At 47.9% G+C, this 16,334-nt stretch overlaps 1 protein-coding gene across 1 annotated transcript in view; it reads right to left on the reverse strand.

Moving 5' to 3' along the window:
• Positions 1–4,089: 4,089 nt before the first annotated feature.
• dscama (Down syndrome cell adhesion molecule a) overlaps positions 4,090–16,334 on the reverse strand; it is a 12,530-nt gene continuing 285 nt past the window's right edge. The window contains exons 2-18 of the mRNA XM_056594830.1: positions 15,898–16,141; positions 14,975–15,121; positions 13,509–13,664; positions 12,883–13,016; positions 12,186–12,339; positions 10,815–10,932; positions 10,459–10,622; positions 10,255–10,353; positions 9,616–9,804; positions 8,987–9,277; positions 8,442–8,618; positions 8,124–8,154; positions 7,861–7,976; positions 7,209–7,358; positions 6,308–6,505; positions 5,226–5,528; positions 4,090–4,481 (exon numbers count right to left, since the gene is read on the reverse strand). Coding sequence (XP_056450805.1) covers positions 4,090–4,481; positions 5,226–5,528; positions 6,308–6,505; positions 7,209–7,358; positions 7,861–7,976; positions 8,124–8,154; positions 8,442–8,618; positions 8,987–9,277; positions 9,616–9,804; positions 10,255–10,353; positions 10,459–10,622; positions 10,815–10,932; positions 12,186–12,339; positions 12,883–13,016; positions 13,509–13,664; positions 14,975–15,121; positions 15,898–16,141 — 3,063 coding nt within the window. The remainder of the gene's footprint in view (positions 4,482–5,225; positions 5,529–6,307; positions 6,506–7,208; positions 7,359–7,860; positions 7,977–8,123; positions 8,155–8,441; positions 8,619–8,986; positions 9,278–9,615; positions 9,805–10,254; positions 10,354–10,458; positions 10,623–10,814; positions 10,933–12,185; positions 12,340–12,882; positions 13,017–13,508; positions 13,665–14,974; positions 15,122–15,897; positions 16,142–16,334) is intronic.

Raw genomic sequence — 16,334 nt, forward strand, 5'->3', positions numbered from 1 at the left:
GCACCGTCATAAACTGGGGGGGGGGGGGGGGGGGGGGGTGTTGGTTGGGTGACGTCTTTGGCCACCGCATGTCTGTGCAATTATATTTGTAGTTACATTAAATGGATTGCTGTGTACAGTGACGATAGATTATTCAATATATGCACCTAGAGATAGATATGTTTATTCCGTTTGTAAATTGTGCCATTTCATTTTTTTTATTCAAATTCTTTGATAAAACCCAGTGGTAGCAGTAATTAAAATTCAAATATATATATTATTTATGTCAAATTGAGTGTTTATTAAGCCATGAGGAAGAAATTCCGATGATGTCCATCACGCTCGGGATGAATATATAGCCACACACGTAATACCAAACACCGTGCTCTCCAGTTAGCTTCTAGTTAGCATCATGTCAGGATTGCATTGGGGATTGATGATGACATTTTCCACTGAGTGGGGTCAAAACAATCCTGTTGAGTACAAGCTGTGTTTGACCCCAGTTCACCACCAACTAAGCAATCTCCCGGGAAATCTCACTGTTGGCGAACCAATGCATCGGCATATTCTGTAATGACATCAGCCGTTCATGACTGTGTTGCCTTTTTCATTTTTGATTTATTGTTCATGAATGTTATAATTGTAATCAGAATTTAACTTTGTTCAGTTCACGTTCATATAATAACAATCTCCCAGTCTGCAGATTACAGTGTGGCTGTTAACAAAACAACTAATAAATAATTTTAAAAAACACATCAAGAATTGAATAAGTAATCCGATTTTAATGGCATTCTACCTATTACCTTTGTGATGATATTGCACAGCTGTGTGACATTATAGAAGGAGGATCTTTGAAGAAATATAAGTGACAGCCATTCTCAAGCATAGAAAAATGCAAATGTATTCAAAAAAGTAATTGAATGTTTGCTCATGAAAAATCCCGAGTCGAGATAGATTCAGATATATTCTATATAGTGACATACAGCAAACTGCATCCTGCCCTTTGTGGACCCCTAGTGGAAGCGAGGCGAACTGCATCTCTTGGTTAGGATGAATGTAGCATTCAGGACGGCATGACTCGATCTGTAAATCAGACCCCCACCAACCACGACGTGAGGAAACACTGTCTTCGGTGATATTTAATGTTTCACTATCCAGCGATTGGCTAGATTCCACCCCCAGGAGACTAAAGCACCGTCTACATCACGTCGCACTTTGTGTAATGTTTGTTTAGATGCTTCAGGATTTGCTATAGTCGGCAGATGTAGCCTAGATATACAGGCCTAAATTAATAACCGATTTCCAGGGCAATAACCTATTAGACGCAGCGTTTGTCAAACAATGCATGCACCAAATAGATCTGTGATGTTAGGTTACCGATGTTTGTTTTAGCCTACTTCTTAATCCACATGTCTATGCACTCATGGATTTAAAGAAATGTGGCCAGAATTGAATTGGGCGGTTTCGTGTGCAACGGAAAATCACATCAGTAGGCCTATTACAAAAAGTCACTTTTTCAGTTGCTCATCTTGAATTGTGTATGTTGTGTCCTATACTTAATGTAAGCAACAATCACCACGGGCAAAATTCAAGTTCGTGACCTTCTATGAGTACCCCGATCGCAGAAAGAAACCTCACTACACTAACACTGAATAGGCTAAATACCGTGACTTCTGTAAAACAAAGGTTATCTGTATATATTATTTTATCTTAATTACTTATTATGGGACCTGAAGCAGAAATCGAATTCAAGATAAGATTCAGAAAGAAGAATTTCGTTCCAAATAATTGTGTCCAACAGCAACATTGCCCTCTTGTGGACAGAATAAATATCGGTGGTAAAGGTGACAGTCAGTAAACCTGAATCACCAATCACTGATACCCTTTCTTAAATTGACTACAAATTACATTTAACCAATTCTTATGTAAATATGAAGTAAATAAAGTCAGGTGTTTTTATGTTTGATATTTACAATTATTGATCAATGTCTAACTCACCAGTAACCTCTAAATTTCCATACAAGGTCAGAACATGGCTGTCGACAACAGACCACCAGCATTCATCACATTCACGTCAAACTGTGGAGGACATTTTTTTTGGGGAACAGCCATTTTATTAATCAAATTTTCGAACTGTGTGTTAGTTTCTCTTTATTCCAGTGCCACCATAGTGAACACTCATGTTAAAAATAAAAAGTGACATTTTTTTTTGTTAAAATGTAGAATCATAATGAAGACAGTTAATCTTAGAAGAAGTAATCATAGAAACTGACAGAAGTGACCTCACAGCATTTTAGATTAAAGTCTCCCATCAGGACTAACTCCAAACAGAAACAGAAAACACAAAGAACAAAAAATAAAAAGGCCAGGGTATAGACGAAACAAAATAAGAGAAAATAAAAACTAAAACAGCTTTTTTTAATATCCACTTTTTTTTCGGTATCTCCCATTAGACTTTAGGTTTGGTTTGAACGGTGGCGGGAGGGGGAGGGGCTTCTGTTGGATTGTCTCACGTTTTATTTATTTCCCTGTAGAGCAGCATTGCCGCTCACAGCAACAGTAGATCTACTAAGAAGGAATGAGAGCCACGTGGACTCTACCTAGTGCACTGAGGGAACGGGGGAACTTGGGGAGGGGGCTAGGGAGGGTGGGTGGAGCAGAGGGGGAGTCAGGGGGGGGGGGGGCTGGTAGGGTGGGGGGTCTCTATCTGGACATGCCCTACTACTGGGGGAGAGAGCTAGGGAGGGTTGGGGGAGCGGAGGGGGTGTCAGGCGGGGGTAGGGGGGCTCTATCTGGACACGCTCTAGATATGGGGGGGGGGTCTCGGGGAATGCAGGCTCTTTCGGCTCCGAACCCTCCCTTGTTGTCAGCCCTCAGCGTCATCATCGCTCACTGCCCCTGCCCTTGGGCAACAAACTCAACGCACGACACCTGAATACAGAGCCCGGAGTGCACCCCGCCCCGTGTGTGTACACGCACAACATACCTCTTCATTTTTTTTATCTTCTCATCAATACAGTACAGCATAGAGCAAATAATTTTTCCATATAACTTTTTTCCATATTTCCATATTTTTTTTTCCTTTTCTTCATATTGCACCATCGGAGAATGGGACACAAAGAGAGAGAGAGAGAGAGACAGAGAGAGATCAACAGAGACTCCATTTCCTAATCAAAACGAGATATGTGCAAACATGACTAAGGACTTTATTAACCAAATCAATTATTCCCTGTAATATCCACAAATAAAAGTGATTTCTCTTTTTATATATATATATTTATATTTATAGTAATAAGAATAATAAATCTTCACATTGGATCATTTCATAGTGTGACAAAATGCTCGACTGGGATTGGCCCAGCCGTGGTCGTAATCCTCTTTGTCTTTTAATTGGTCAGTCCCCATGCATCCATAGGAAATAGATTTTTTTTTTCTTCAAAAAAAGTAACAATTTGAGAGCAGCTTGGACTGGTGTCAATTGCTTTCATTCCAAGAGTTCTCTCAACTTTCATTCAGTGTTTCAAAAAGGTATTCCATAGGAAAAAAATTACTCCCAAATCGTCATCTTCCACTCCAGAAAAATAATAAGAATAAAAAAAATCAACCACGTCCGTTGTTTTTTATGAAAACATCGAAGCAATGGTCATAATAACCAATCATTTGGTAATCAATAATTGATAATCATTACTAGCCGACAACTAACAATGACTAATCACTGTTTAATTATTAAGAATTAACAGTTAGAATAAATAACGCCCCCTCGTTTACTCAATTAGTTTGGCAGGGCTCCCCTTGGGAGTCAGTTTTCCCGTGAGTGAATTCCCTCAAGTGAAAAAGAAAACAAACGAAAGACGAAAAACGAAAGCTCTAAAAAATAAATAAAAAGGAGATTAGTAAAAGTGATCCCTCCTCCCCCTGGAAGAGGAAGAGGGCCATATATATATACAGGACCTGCGTGGTGAAAAGTCACTTTACTGCACTTGAGTGTAAAGTCCAGTGTTTTCAGGCGTAGAGTGCAGAGCCACGCCCCCACCCCACCCTTGGCTCCGCCCTTCACCCCCTAACCCCGCCCTCCCGACCTCCCCAACTCCCAACCCCCGGCCCCTCCTGTTATACCAGCGTGTAGGACTTTGCGTAGGGGTTGTTGCTCTGTTTGAGGTGTCCCCGCGAATCCAGCAGGGACTCCTGCGAGGTGCTGAGCTTGGCGGCCTGGGCCAGCTCCGAGCCCTCCCTGTGGGGGAGCGTGGCGGCCGCGCCGGGCTGCCACTGGGCCACTGGGTCCCTGCTGCTAGCCCGCGGCGGCGGCGGCGGCTCCGATGGCGTGGGAGGAGCCATGCGGGAGGGCCTCTTCAGCGAGCGGCTCTTCTGGGGCTCCAGGCACGCCTGGCCCATGGCCGAGCCCTCGCCGCTCGACGTGGCCCTGGACGACCCCGAACAGGTCATGCCGCGGTTTAGCAAGAAGTCCATGCGCAGATACGGCGGCAAGTGCACCAGCTCGCCACCTAGTGGACAGGGGAGGGGATGGAGGTTAGTGGACAGGGAATGAACTGATAACCAACGCAAATTAGCTTACTTTACCTTCCGACTGGAAAATTGGGCGTGTTTTGGGATAACTACATTTAAAGTTATAACCGAATATAAAGATATATCAAAGTTATTTTATTTTTTTATTAAATAGACATGTACTGTACACTACACGGCACAAACACGCTTACACGCATAGTCGTGTACACACAAAAAACAAACAAACACACAGGGCTCTCCCGGAGATGTCAGAATTAATATGATTACAAACATATGATCCTAGGCCGTACCTTCTTCTGCTGTTTCCAGAATGCTGTTTTCAGTTGCTCACACATGTACACTGAATGTTTTACGTTCTATTGCAATCTCCCAGCTGTTTGAGGTGAACCGTGTGAATTAACATGTTAAACCCATCTCTCATCCAACCCTTAAAAGTGTCAAACATAAAACCCCACAAAATAAATCGATTATTTCCCTGAAAACAATCCAAACCCCCGGCCCTTCTGAATGCCAAACATGAGATTGCTCAGGGTTAGAGCCTCAGACTAAGGTTGCGGTTTTAGTGTCGGCGTCATCATCACTGGTGGTCTGCGATTAGGAACGAGCCATGAATTCATTATGAATCCATCGTTAACAGCAGCACTAGGTGGGGGCGGTGTATGGTGGCCTTTAAAGGACCAGGGAACGGGGGAATGCGGACTGGGGAGGGGTGTCAGCCTCACCCGGTCTGTGGGCCTTGGGCGCCGCCATGTTCATGACGCGGCTGACGTCCTGGGGCTTGGGCGGCGAGGCGGTGAAGCGGCAGATGCCCGACTCGGACGGCGTGCTGGAGGTGAGGCTGTCCGTGTAGTCGTTGGTGCCCGCCGTCATCTGCTCCGAGGACGTGTCCGAGATGAAGCACTCGGTGATGGTGAACTTGGCGTGCCGCAGCTGCTCCTCCATCTTGGCGTGCTCGTAGGCGCGCGCCAGCTCCTCGTACGTGGAGGACGCGCTCTCCGTGGACACCATGCTGCTGCGGGCGCGGTCTGAGGGGGGGAGGCGGGGCGGGGTGTGGGGGAGAGAGGGTGAGGGGGGGTGAGGGTTAGTGGGAGTGAGTCGAGTGTGTCATGTCACGTGTGTCAGTCAAGAAGCAGAAGTAGTTAGACTCGTGGTTAGACTAGTGGTTATACTAGTGGTTAGACTAGTGGTTAGACTAGTGGTTAGACTAGTAGTTAGAATAGTAAACTGTTAAGTTTTAGGACGGGGGGAGGATGGAACTTAGTTTCCTGCTTTCTGTTTCAAGCTCCTACGTAATGCAGGGTTGAATCAAATGGAATATGATCAAATATGATCTAATCGTAGCTAATCTAATGTAATATGTTCAGAAAGATTAAAATTTTATCCAATCTAATGAAATGTAATTACATAGAATACAATTGAATACAATCTATCTAATAGAATACAATGTAATCTAATATAGTAGAATCCAATCAATTAAGTATAATTTAATTGTATCTAATATAATCAAATCGCAAGCAATCAAACTAGTAGAAACCAGTCTGATCTACTCTAAAGAAATATAACATGATATAGTACAATATAATGCAACACAATAAAATACAATATTCTGTTATATACCCTAATTTAATATATTCCAATCTAATCTCACAGTGAATACAATCTAATCCAACCCAATCCAAGGACCAGAGACAAGCCTTGCAACACCTGCACCCTCCTCCCCCATGCACACGCTCCCCACCCGTGTCCAGGCTCCAGCATCCAGCCCCCGTCCCCCCGTCCCCCCAGCCTCCCCGCCCCCCCTTACCTGTGTCCTGGGAGGGGCTGACGCTGTAGCTGTCGCTCTCCTTGTCCACGGAGCCCGCCACCCTGGGGGTGGGCAGCCTCCAGTCGGTGCTGAGGGTGTGGGCGGAGACGGGCGGGTGGGGCCGGTTCAGCGTCCACTGGCTGGCGTAGCGGTTGCGGGCGGCGGGCCCGGGCTTGGCGGTGCGCCGGGCGGTGGGGTCTAAGGGGTGGGGGGGGGGAGTGAGAGGTGTGTCCAGAGTTTCACTTTAACACTTATGTGGTTTCACCCGCCAGAGTGGACCGATTTTTGCGGCCACGCAAATTGTTTTGACATGTAACCCTGAATTTTTGTTTACCTGCCAAATGGTCAAATCTATCTGCCATTGGCTGGTGGCAGGTGTTAATTTTGGACCCTGGATATGCAACAGAAAACATATATATATAGTCATATTCATTCATATCATGTTGCTGTGACATGTACGTGTTTGTGTTTGTGTTTGTGTTTGTGTTTGTGTATGTGTCTGTGTCTGTGTCTGTGTCTGTGTATATGTGATCGTCAAGGTTTTTTATCATCTGCGGACTCATCTGCTCGCTGAAACAAAGCTGACCCGTGACCCATGATCCTTGAACCCTTGTTGGTGCAGCATTAGCATCTCATGTGCTATTTAATGTAGTTGTTTGAGCTTTGTTGTGCTTGGTATGTCGTACATTAACAGAGAGTATAAATGTACTTATTGTAAGTCGCTTTGCATAAAAGCGTCTGCCCTAAATGTAAATGTAAGAGAGATACAGATTAAAATAGCAGGAAATATAGGTTACGTTGTAAATAAAGGTTCTGAAAAGGGTCAGCAAGTTCTAAAAACTGCCAGGGGTTGTGTTTAAAAAACGAAGGAGTAAAGTAGAAACGTCCGTACTGGACTTACTGGTGCCTGGTCTGGCATCAGACACATCCACCAGCGGCCCTGTGGCCTGGGACAGGGACTGGTAGTGGACCGTGTGGGTGACGGTGGACGACTTCTGCTTCTGGGTCTCCCCGAAGTCGTTGTCTGTGAGCAGCACCGTGGAGCGGTCGTCTGTGGGGACACAGCAGGGACAGAGAGGAGGGAGAGAGGAGGGACAGAGGGAAGAGAGAGAGGACGGACAGAGGGAAGAGAGAGAGGACGGACAGAGGGAAGAGAGAGAGGAGGGACAGAGGGAAGAGAGAGAGGAGGGACAGAGGGAAGAGAGAGAGGAGGGACAGAGGGAAGAGAGAGAGGAGGGAGAGAGAGGAGGGACAGAGGGAAGAGAGAGAGGAGGGACAGAGGCGAGGGAGAGAGGAGGGAGAGAGAGGAGGGACAGAGAAGAGGGAGAGAGAGGAGGGACAGAGGGAAGAGAGAGGAGGGACAGAGGAGGGACAGAGAGGAGAGAGAGAGAGAGGAGGGACAGAGAGGAGGGACAGAGAGGAGAGAGAGAGAGAGGAGGGACAGAGAGGAGAGAGAGAGAGAGAGAGAGGCGTGAGCAGGTACCGCCAACAGAGTGTGTTCTCAAGTGACACATAGATTCAGTTTGAATAAAGGAAGCGAGGCGGACACTGACCAACGGTCTCCATGGTGTCCCTCTCCTCGATGAGGAGCTGGGCTCTGGGGATGTCGATGTGCATTCGCAGGGTCTGCTGCTGCTTGTTGATTGGCTCGGCGGGACGTGTGTTTTTACTGGGGGAGCACAGAGGAGGGGGGGGTTTGAGATACTGGACGCCGTCGAGGCAGAAACATGTACATGCATGGCTGCAGATGTATAGATATGGTTGCAGTAGAGTTTATTCCAACATTGTCTGAATTGACTTTGCACAGGGATCTTACCTCATCAGCATTTCGGCCAGACTTTTTGCATCTAGAATGAAAAAGCAAACAAGCAGAACACGTGACTTCACAAAGCGATGTGCAGCTAAATAAAAGTCCCTGGGATAAACGTGACAGCCGTGATTACCGTGACGACCATCTTAACAACCACAATCACCATGACAACCGTGACCACCACCATCACCCCGGACAACCTTCACAGCGTCAATCCCCATGAGTACCGGGATCACCACGATTGACAACCGCGGCCGTGACCACCACAATCACCATGACGACCGGGGTCACCCTCGACGACCACCGTGGCCTTCGGGTTCTCACCTCGCAGTCTCTTGAGCCTCTGCTCCCTCCTCCGCCGCCGGAGCACCAGCAGGCCGATGAAGATGAAGACGATGCCCACCAGCACGCAGGAAATGGTCACCATCATCTTCAGCCCGTCGCCACTGCTGGCCACGCCCGCACTCACGTTGGGCGCCTTCACCAGCGGAGCGATGGTGCCTGGGCAGAGGGAGACCGCGTCACGGGAGTCCTACGCTTTTACACACTGAACAATGCATTAGAGGACGGCGTTATGAATATATATTAAAGAACATTAAAGAACAGAAGCTTTCTTTAATAGAAACTGAAAGGTCCCCGAGGGCCTTTACTCTTCTGTATGTCCTTTACCATAACCGGAATTCCCCGTCTGGGATTATTAAAGTACATCTTATCATAGATGGTCCGCAGGCGAAACCGGTCCAACGCAAGTGCCGCTTTGTGATACAAATCTATCGGAGAACCCGCAGAGTTCAGCGATTCTCTTCTCCCTGACATCACCATCGAGAGTCTAACTTCAACATCCGAGAGAATGGGCGAGGGGGACTCACTGCCGTCGTAGCTCAGCGTGGCGAACTTGACCCTCTTCTCGGCGTAGCCGGCGCTGTTGTGCACCTTCATCTGCAGCTCGTACCAGGTGGCCTCCTGCAGGTCGTACAGGATGTAGCTCTTGGTGAGCGAGGTGCGCTGCGCCGTGGTCCAGGTGGGCGAGTCCACCGCCCGGTACTCCAGCGTGAAGGAGCTGATGGGGCAGCCTCCGTTGTTCCAGCCGTTCAGGTTGAGGCGCACGCGCGTGGCGTTGATGCTGGTGAACAGCTCCTGCTCCTTGGAGTACTGGGGCTCTGGGGGGGGGTGAGAGAGAGAGAGGGTGAGAGAGAGAGGGGGTTAATGGCTGCTCTTCTTGACCATGTATTACCAAGTTAGGAGATATCCAACGCAAGACTTTGAGTTAGCGTGTGTGACAAGAGTCCCAGAGAAAGCAGAATAATGATGAACAAATATTATAAGGTGGGACTGTTAAGAAAGAAATGAAATGATGAAAGAAATGATATGAAGGCTGTTTTCCAGCCTGGAATACCTCTGTAATGACCGCAGCCCAGGTCAGTACATCCAACAACACAACAGAACAACAACAAAAGTGTTCAAGCGTGTCCAAAATGGCCGAGGTGCTGATGTTTACCTTTCCCGTGGGTCTTGGCCTCGATGATCTCACTGATGCGCCCTGGCCCCACTGCATTCTGGGCGGTGAGGGTGAACTTGTACCAGGTGCCGCACTTGAGGGTCTCCAGGCGGTAGGCCCGCTCGCTGGGGCTGATGGCGTAGTTCCCCCACTGCTCACTGTTGTCCTCCGAGTACTGGAGGATGTAGCCTGGGACCACGGGGGGAAACCACACACACACACGGTGAGGGTTCTGCCATCTATCAAGCTGTAATGCCCATGGTCACATCGGCAATTGGTGTCATTTGAGATTTTTTAAAGTCTAAATTTCTAAAATGTAATTTTTTGTGATAAATGTTTGGAATGTGCTGACGATCATTTTATAAAAGGTAGAGTCCCTTAGACAGGGGAATGTTCCTAATCTCTGGACGGACAATTATTTAAAGAAATTTGACACACATGCAATATTGTACAGGCATGCACACACACACACACACACACACACACACACACACACACACACACACACACACACACACACACACACACACACACACACACACACACACACACACACACACACACACACACACACACACACACACACAGCAGCAGCTTTAGAAGGAAAACAGAACATCGGCTGTGGTCTTTCTGCCTGACCTCTGATGGAGCTGCCTCCGTTGTCCCCTGGGATCCAGGAGAGGGTGATGGACGTGGTGGTGGTCTTGGTCACGGTGAGGCGGGGCTGGTCAGGTGGAACTGGAGGCGGGGGATAAGCAAGCAAAGCAGACCAAACTGTCACACGCCACCTCAACGTGATCATCAGAGAGCCGCAACAACAGAGACCCGGTTCCTCAGACTTACCTTGGACCTGCAGGTTCAGGATGATCTTGTCCGGCCCAAAGCTGTTACTGGCCACGCAGGTGTAGTTCCCAGAATCCTCGGCTTTCACCGTGCGTATGACCAGGCTGCCGTTGCCGTGGACGCTGCGTCGGCTGTCAATCACAACAGGCGCTGGGGTTCCATTGCTGGAACACGAAACAGGATTGGTCGGAAATTGAAAACACGGGGACATACTCGAAAGGGCAAGCCTTGGATGGACGTTAATTGAACATTAATTACAACATTAATTGAAGTTAAAACATGAAGTTAAAAGTGAGGTGGCGTCTGCCCGTCCGTCCCCCGTCTGATCTGAGGCTCTGAGGGTCTGGGCTACTCACTTGTCCTTCAGCCACTTGATGGTGGGGGCGGGGTCTCCCACGGCCTTGCAGGGCAGCACGATGTCCCTCATCCAGGGGGTGGTCACCGTGCGGTTGAAGGTCAGGATCCTGGCCGGCGCTGCACCCAAACAGACAACAGTCGACGTGGTCAGAGCCGGCGCCCGAGTGACGATCAATTGCAGCTGTTTCAACATCTCTGCTACCTTTATAATGTTCCACCAATACAATCACGCTGGGTAAATTAAGTGCAAGGGAGGATTGTATCCTGAATGAATAAATACTACATCGCAATAAATGGATGATAAAGAAAAAGACGAAAATAGAATATTCATTATGAATATCTTCTGTCTTGCTGCAGTAATAGCAAGGTTAGGGGTGGGTTAGGGGTCATCGATGTGGGTCGGTGAGGGGGTGTGTGAGGAGTCATCCTCCTGGCTCTCCTCTTCTGAGCAGAACGGGGAACTGGGAGTAATGTGGGGGGGGGGGGGGGGATCGGGGGGGGGAGAGGTCGTTCATCACCCACACTACAAGACAGGAAGCCAAAGACGTCCAGATAGCGACTCCGGGTCGCATCTCTGGGTGCCAGGAGAGCGGGGTGGGGGTGGTGGGGGTGGAGGAGGGGGTGGTGAAGGGGGCGCTATCATCGCTAACCATCAGCTTATCTGCACCTAGCGAGCGCGTGAAGAGCCGACAGGGTCAAAATGGCGGCTTATTAACATTTGTCTGACGTTCCCGTGACCTGTTTGGTTTTCATTCCCTGTGCCTGTACCTGTACACCTATGGGATCTCCTTGGTGTATCTGGGGATTATGGGAAATCTAGTAGGCATTTGTGAAACCTTCTTGCAGAAAAATCTTGACGTTGACTTTATCCCACAATTATTACCGATGACGTCGGTATGCTTAAAATATACAGGGGCTGTAAATAATTCACCATTTTCACATGATGGACCGAAAACCCTACATGTCGAAAAAAAGTGCTCTGAAACGACATGTGTTGGATTGAGATAAGATGTGAAACGAGATGAGTTCCAAGCAGGTCTTATCTAATTACCATCTCTCTATTTTCAGCTCTCTGCCACAGTTTACAGATAGGTGGCATAAACACATTTATTCCCCAGCTTAGCAATACCGGTTCACTTTTGACGATAACGGCTAGGTCTGTGGTGGCACCAGTTTGAAAACACCTGCATGATCGGTGCCCAGCCATTTGGGAGACACTTAAACCCAAAGCGACCTACTCAAAACATGGCTTTAAAAAAAACAGCTACAACAAGATAGCCTGCATAAATCCGTAACCTTTCCAGGTACTTCGCCACCACACAACCCTGCCTGATCTCGGGTTAACTGGCTTCCCGGGACTCTCCACCTACCCTCTGCCATTGGCTTGACGGTGATGATGTCGCTGGCGTTCCCGCGGCCCGCGGCCGTCACCGCCACCACCCAGATGCTGTACTGCCGGTTCCTGGACAGGTTGGGGATGCGGTAGAAGAAGATGTCGGGCGCGGCCTCGAACTCACTGCTCACCTGCGAGGAGGGAGGAGGGAGGAGGGGGGAGGGAGGACTTTGTAACGTGATCACCAAACTGAGGTCAACCAAATGATGAAATCAGAGAAAGAATCTGAATCTGAATTTTAATAGATTTTAAGAGAAAAATATTGTGAAGTGCATTTTATTCTGAGGATAAAATAAAAGAGATTGATTGTAATCCCAAAACAATCTACTAAATGTAATTAGTATTAAAATAAATATGAAAAAAAAAAAGAATGACACTGCACTCGTTTTCATCACATTCATGTGTGTGTAGTAAAATAAAATACTTTTTTCTTTTATTCTGTGTTTACTTTCAAATGCCACCACAAGGGGAATTAACTGCCTTCATTGAGTGGGTACAGCTGGAACTGTCTCCTTTGTATTTCTAGATTTAAATGCAGTAGAAGTTAGGCTCCTTTTGTAGTAATAGATAGTAATACAGTTGAAGCTAGGCTCATTATTTGTAGTTCTAGATGTAAATACAGTTGAAGCTAGGCTCCATTTGTGGTTCTAGAGGTCTTGTTCAGTGGTCCCTACCGTAGGATGTGGGTTGGAGCAGAAGACGGTGTACTTCCTGATGATGCCGTTGACCTTCAGGGGGGGCAGCCAGGACACGAAGACCACCGAGTTGGACGCTGCAGCGGCCTTCACGCCGGCCGGGGGTCCAGGAACTGGGAGGAGCCGGGAGATTGAACCACAGTTTAGAACCTGGGGCCGAGAACCTCTGGGACTATGAGCAGCAGGGATTGAGGATCAGGGGTTTTCTGCCTCGTACATTAAGTGAAAAAAGTAAACAGCCAAGCATGTATTCTCAACTAGAAAAAGTTGTCTTTTATGTGCATGTGTTGTTAGTTATCTTGTAATCATTTCTGATACGGGATATGAGCCAGTTCCAAAAACAGTAGCAGCTACTATGAGCTATATTGTACTACGATATAGTAATTTTGAATGCTTTTAAAAGTGTCTTACATTGAATTACGATAAGTGGCAGTCGGCGAGTACACAGTGAGCATCTTACTCAAAAAGGCCCAGAGGTATGCTGCAGTTTCGGGGATCAGGTCTAGGGATTGGCGCTGGGTCCCACTAAACAACGCTGCCTCGTTTATTTCGACTTTGCCACACTGGATCGACTTGACTGTCGGACCGACTAGCCTTGGACCTACCATCCTCCTTGGTGCGTGTGTAGATCTGCTCGCTGCGCACGCCGTCGCCCGCCCTGGTGAAGGCCAGCACCTGGATGCTGTAGTTGGTGTACTTCTCCAGCCCGTCCAGCTCCAGGGTGGGGTTGGCCGTGGTCACGTTGCGGATCTCGCCCAGCTCTGTGTGGGACAGTGGAGCAGAGGTGAGGTTCATCCACATCCACCCAGTCTTTTGCGCTGTTTGTGCAGATGGTTCGTTTTGTTGATATTTTTGAAGCGCGTCGGGGCTAGGCATCTTCCCCAAGGATGCCCTTTATAGGTTAGCTGTGGATGTTGGGATTCAAACCGGGAACCTTGAGGCTGGGGGTCAAACAACCTAGCCCCTGCTAGACTATGCTGTGTGTGAATAAACACAGCTCTATGATAAGCTGCGGTCCCTATGACAAGCTACTGTACCTCGAAAAGATATGAGTAATGTACCATTTTAGAGTTGATTACATATCTATATATATATATATATATATATATATATATATATATATATATATATAGGCTACATATCACAACACAGCCTTGTACATATTGCTGTATTCAATCACAGAGTTGTTGTTCAATGCCCCCCCCAGTCAAGGCCTGCTGCAGCAGTCCTTGACAACGCGCTCCTCACAGCTGCTGGAGGGCTGGATGATTTATGATGATCTGGCGTGCTGACTACCAGCACGTCTTTACTTTTGACTTTCGCAATTCGTTTTTTATATCCCAAGACTTAATCTCCATAGTTTGATAGAAAAAAATAGAAAAAATATCAAACAAATATTAATTTAGTTTTGGTAATAACATTTGAATTACTCCTGGTACCCCTGGACATGGTGGGCTCCACCCGCGGACACAGCGTGGTTCCTCGTGTTGAACTGTTGCCATGCAGACTAACCCCCTCCTCCTCCTTCACCCCTCGCTGTCAAGTCAGGAGCCGTCACGCCCGGTGGGCGGGGAGGATGCGATGTGACAGTCGGAGGGGGTCAAAGTTAACGGCGCTGTCACAGCCCATCACACTGTGGAGAACCCTGGCATGTGACAGTAGCATGCCACGCTGTGTGGCGGTCCTCGGTGGGGCGACCAAGCCTCACTGTAACCACCTCGCTCTCCCTCTGCAGTGGTTTAAATGGGGTTAAATGGGCCCCATTCACCTAGCGGCCATCTTGGTTCTAAATGTTGTGCATTTGTGTGTGTGCGAGAGTGTGCGAGTGTTTCTATGTGCGTGTGTCTGTGTGCGTATGTGTTTGGGGTAGTGTGTGTGGCTATGTGCATGTGTGTTTGGGGTAGTGTGTGTGTGTGTGTGTGTGTGTGTGTGTGTGCGTGTGTGTGTGTGTGTGTGTGTGTGTGTGTGTGTGTGTGTGTGTGTGTGTGTGTGTGTGTGTGTGTGTGTGTGTACGTGTGTATGTTTGCACACAGGTGTGTGCGTGTTTGTGTATGTGTGTGTGTGTGTCTACCTCCATCGGGCAGGTTGGCCCAGTAGATGACCCTGAACCCCATGAGGTTCCCGTTCAGGGCCTCTTTGGATGGGGTCAGCCAGGAGAGAGAGATGACCTCTGGGGAGGAGGCCGCCGCCTGCACGTTCTCTGGGGGGCGGCTGGGAACTGGAAAGGACCAAAGGAAAACATTCACATCACAGTGGAAAGACGTGCTTGATAATAACATGGTCTGGACTGAACCCCCCCGCAGTACTCCGAGGTCTCCACCAGGTGTCACTACGTCATCACACTGTTTCTCAGACAGGCGGCTCATTGCTCTACAACAATACGATATGCATAATAATTGATGTGTATAAACTGGGATGTGGACGTTTTAAATGGACGTTTAAGTAGAGACGATTATGCTGTATCTGTTAACTCGGCGAGAGAGGCATTCACCAGCAGCAAATTCTAGACCGGAAGCACTTAACAAATGTCCAAGATGACTGTCAAAACTGTCAAGTGCTTGCCAAATTCCCGATATTCCTTTCTATCCATACTGTAGTGTGACCCCTCCGAAGGCTTGTCAACTGAATAACATGGAAACCCAATTCTTGCCTTCTCACATGTTTGTGCAGATGATTGTGGCATTGTATTGTTCCTGAGATTATGCTCCGCTATAAATGCCCTTCATCTTACTACCTGTTACTAACAAGACTGAATCCCAAACTAGGTCACCTCTGGTCATTTTGTATTCATCCTGTTTCTATATTGTAGCACTTACAGCAGTTAGCTTATTTAATAAATTGAATGGTCATAACAGTCTATGGGTTGTATCTTCATCGTTGAGCGCACTTTCAGGCAGGCGCTTTGTACAACAGCGTCCACTTAATAAAGGTCACATGATGTCACTTCCTGTCATGCACCGGTCGGCCCAGGACTCCACCCCGTCCCGTGCTCACCGTCCTCCAGCGTGGTGGAGGCCACCTCGGTGGACGAGGGCCCCGTCCCGGCGCTGTTGCTGGCCTGCACCACCACCCCGTACTGGGTGTACTTCTTGAGGTTGTCCAGGACCAGGCTCTCGGCGTTGTCCCCCGTGGACTCCATGCTGATGACGCTGAACTGGTAGTTGCCCCCGGAGCTGTACTCCCGGTAGCCCACCTGGTAGCCCTTGATGGCCCCGTTCTGAAGGTGCTTCTTGGGGGCCTGGAGGGGGAGGAGAGGGGTGGGGATGGATAAGGTTAATGGTTAGTGAGTTGTGATCTTGTTGCTCTACTGGATGGATAAATAGGTAGGTGGATAGAATTATGGCTTTTTATTTATCAATCATTCAATCAATCAATCAGACAAGCTGTCTGTATCTATCTACCAGTATTTTAAGTCTGTGGTCAATGTGTGG

The sequence above is a fragment of the Gadus chalcogrammus genome, chromosome 7 (assembly GCF_026213295.1).
Source record: "Gadus chalcogrammus isolate NIFS_2021 chromosome 7, NIFS_Gcha_1.0, whole genome shotgun sequence".
In the NCBI taxonomy this organism is placed as follows: Eukaryota; Metazoa; Chordata; class Actinopteri; order Gadiformes; family Gadidae; genus Gadus; species Gadus chalcogrammus.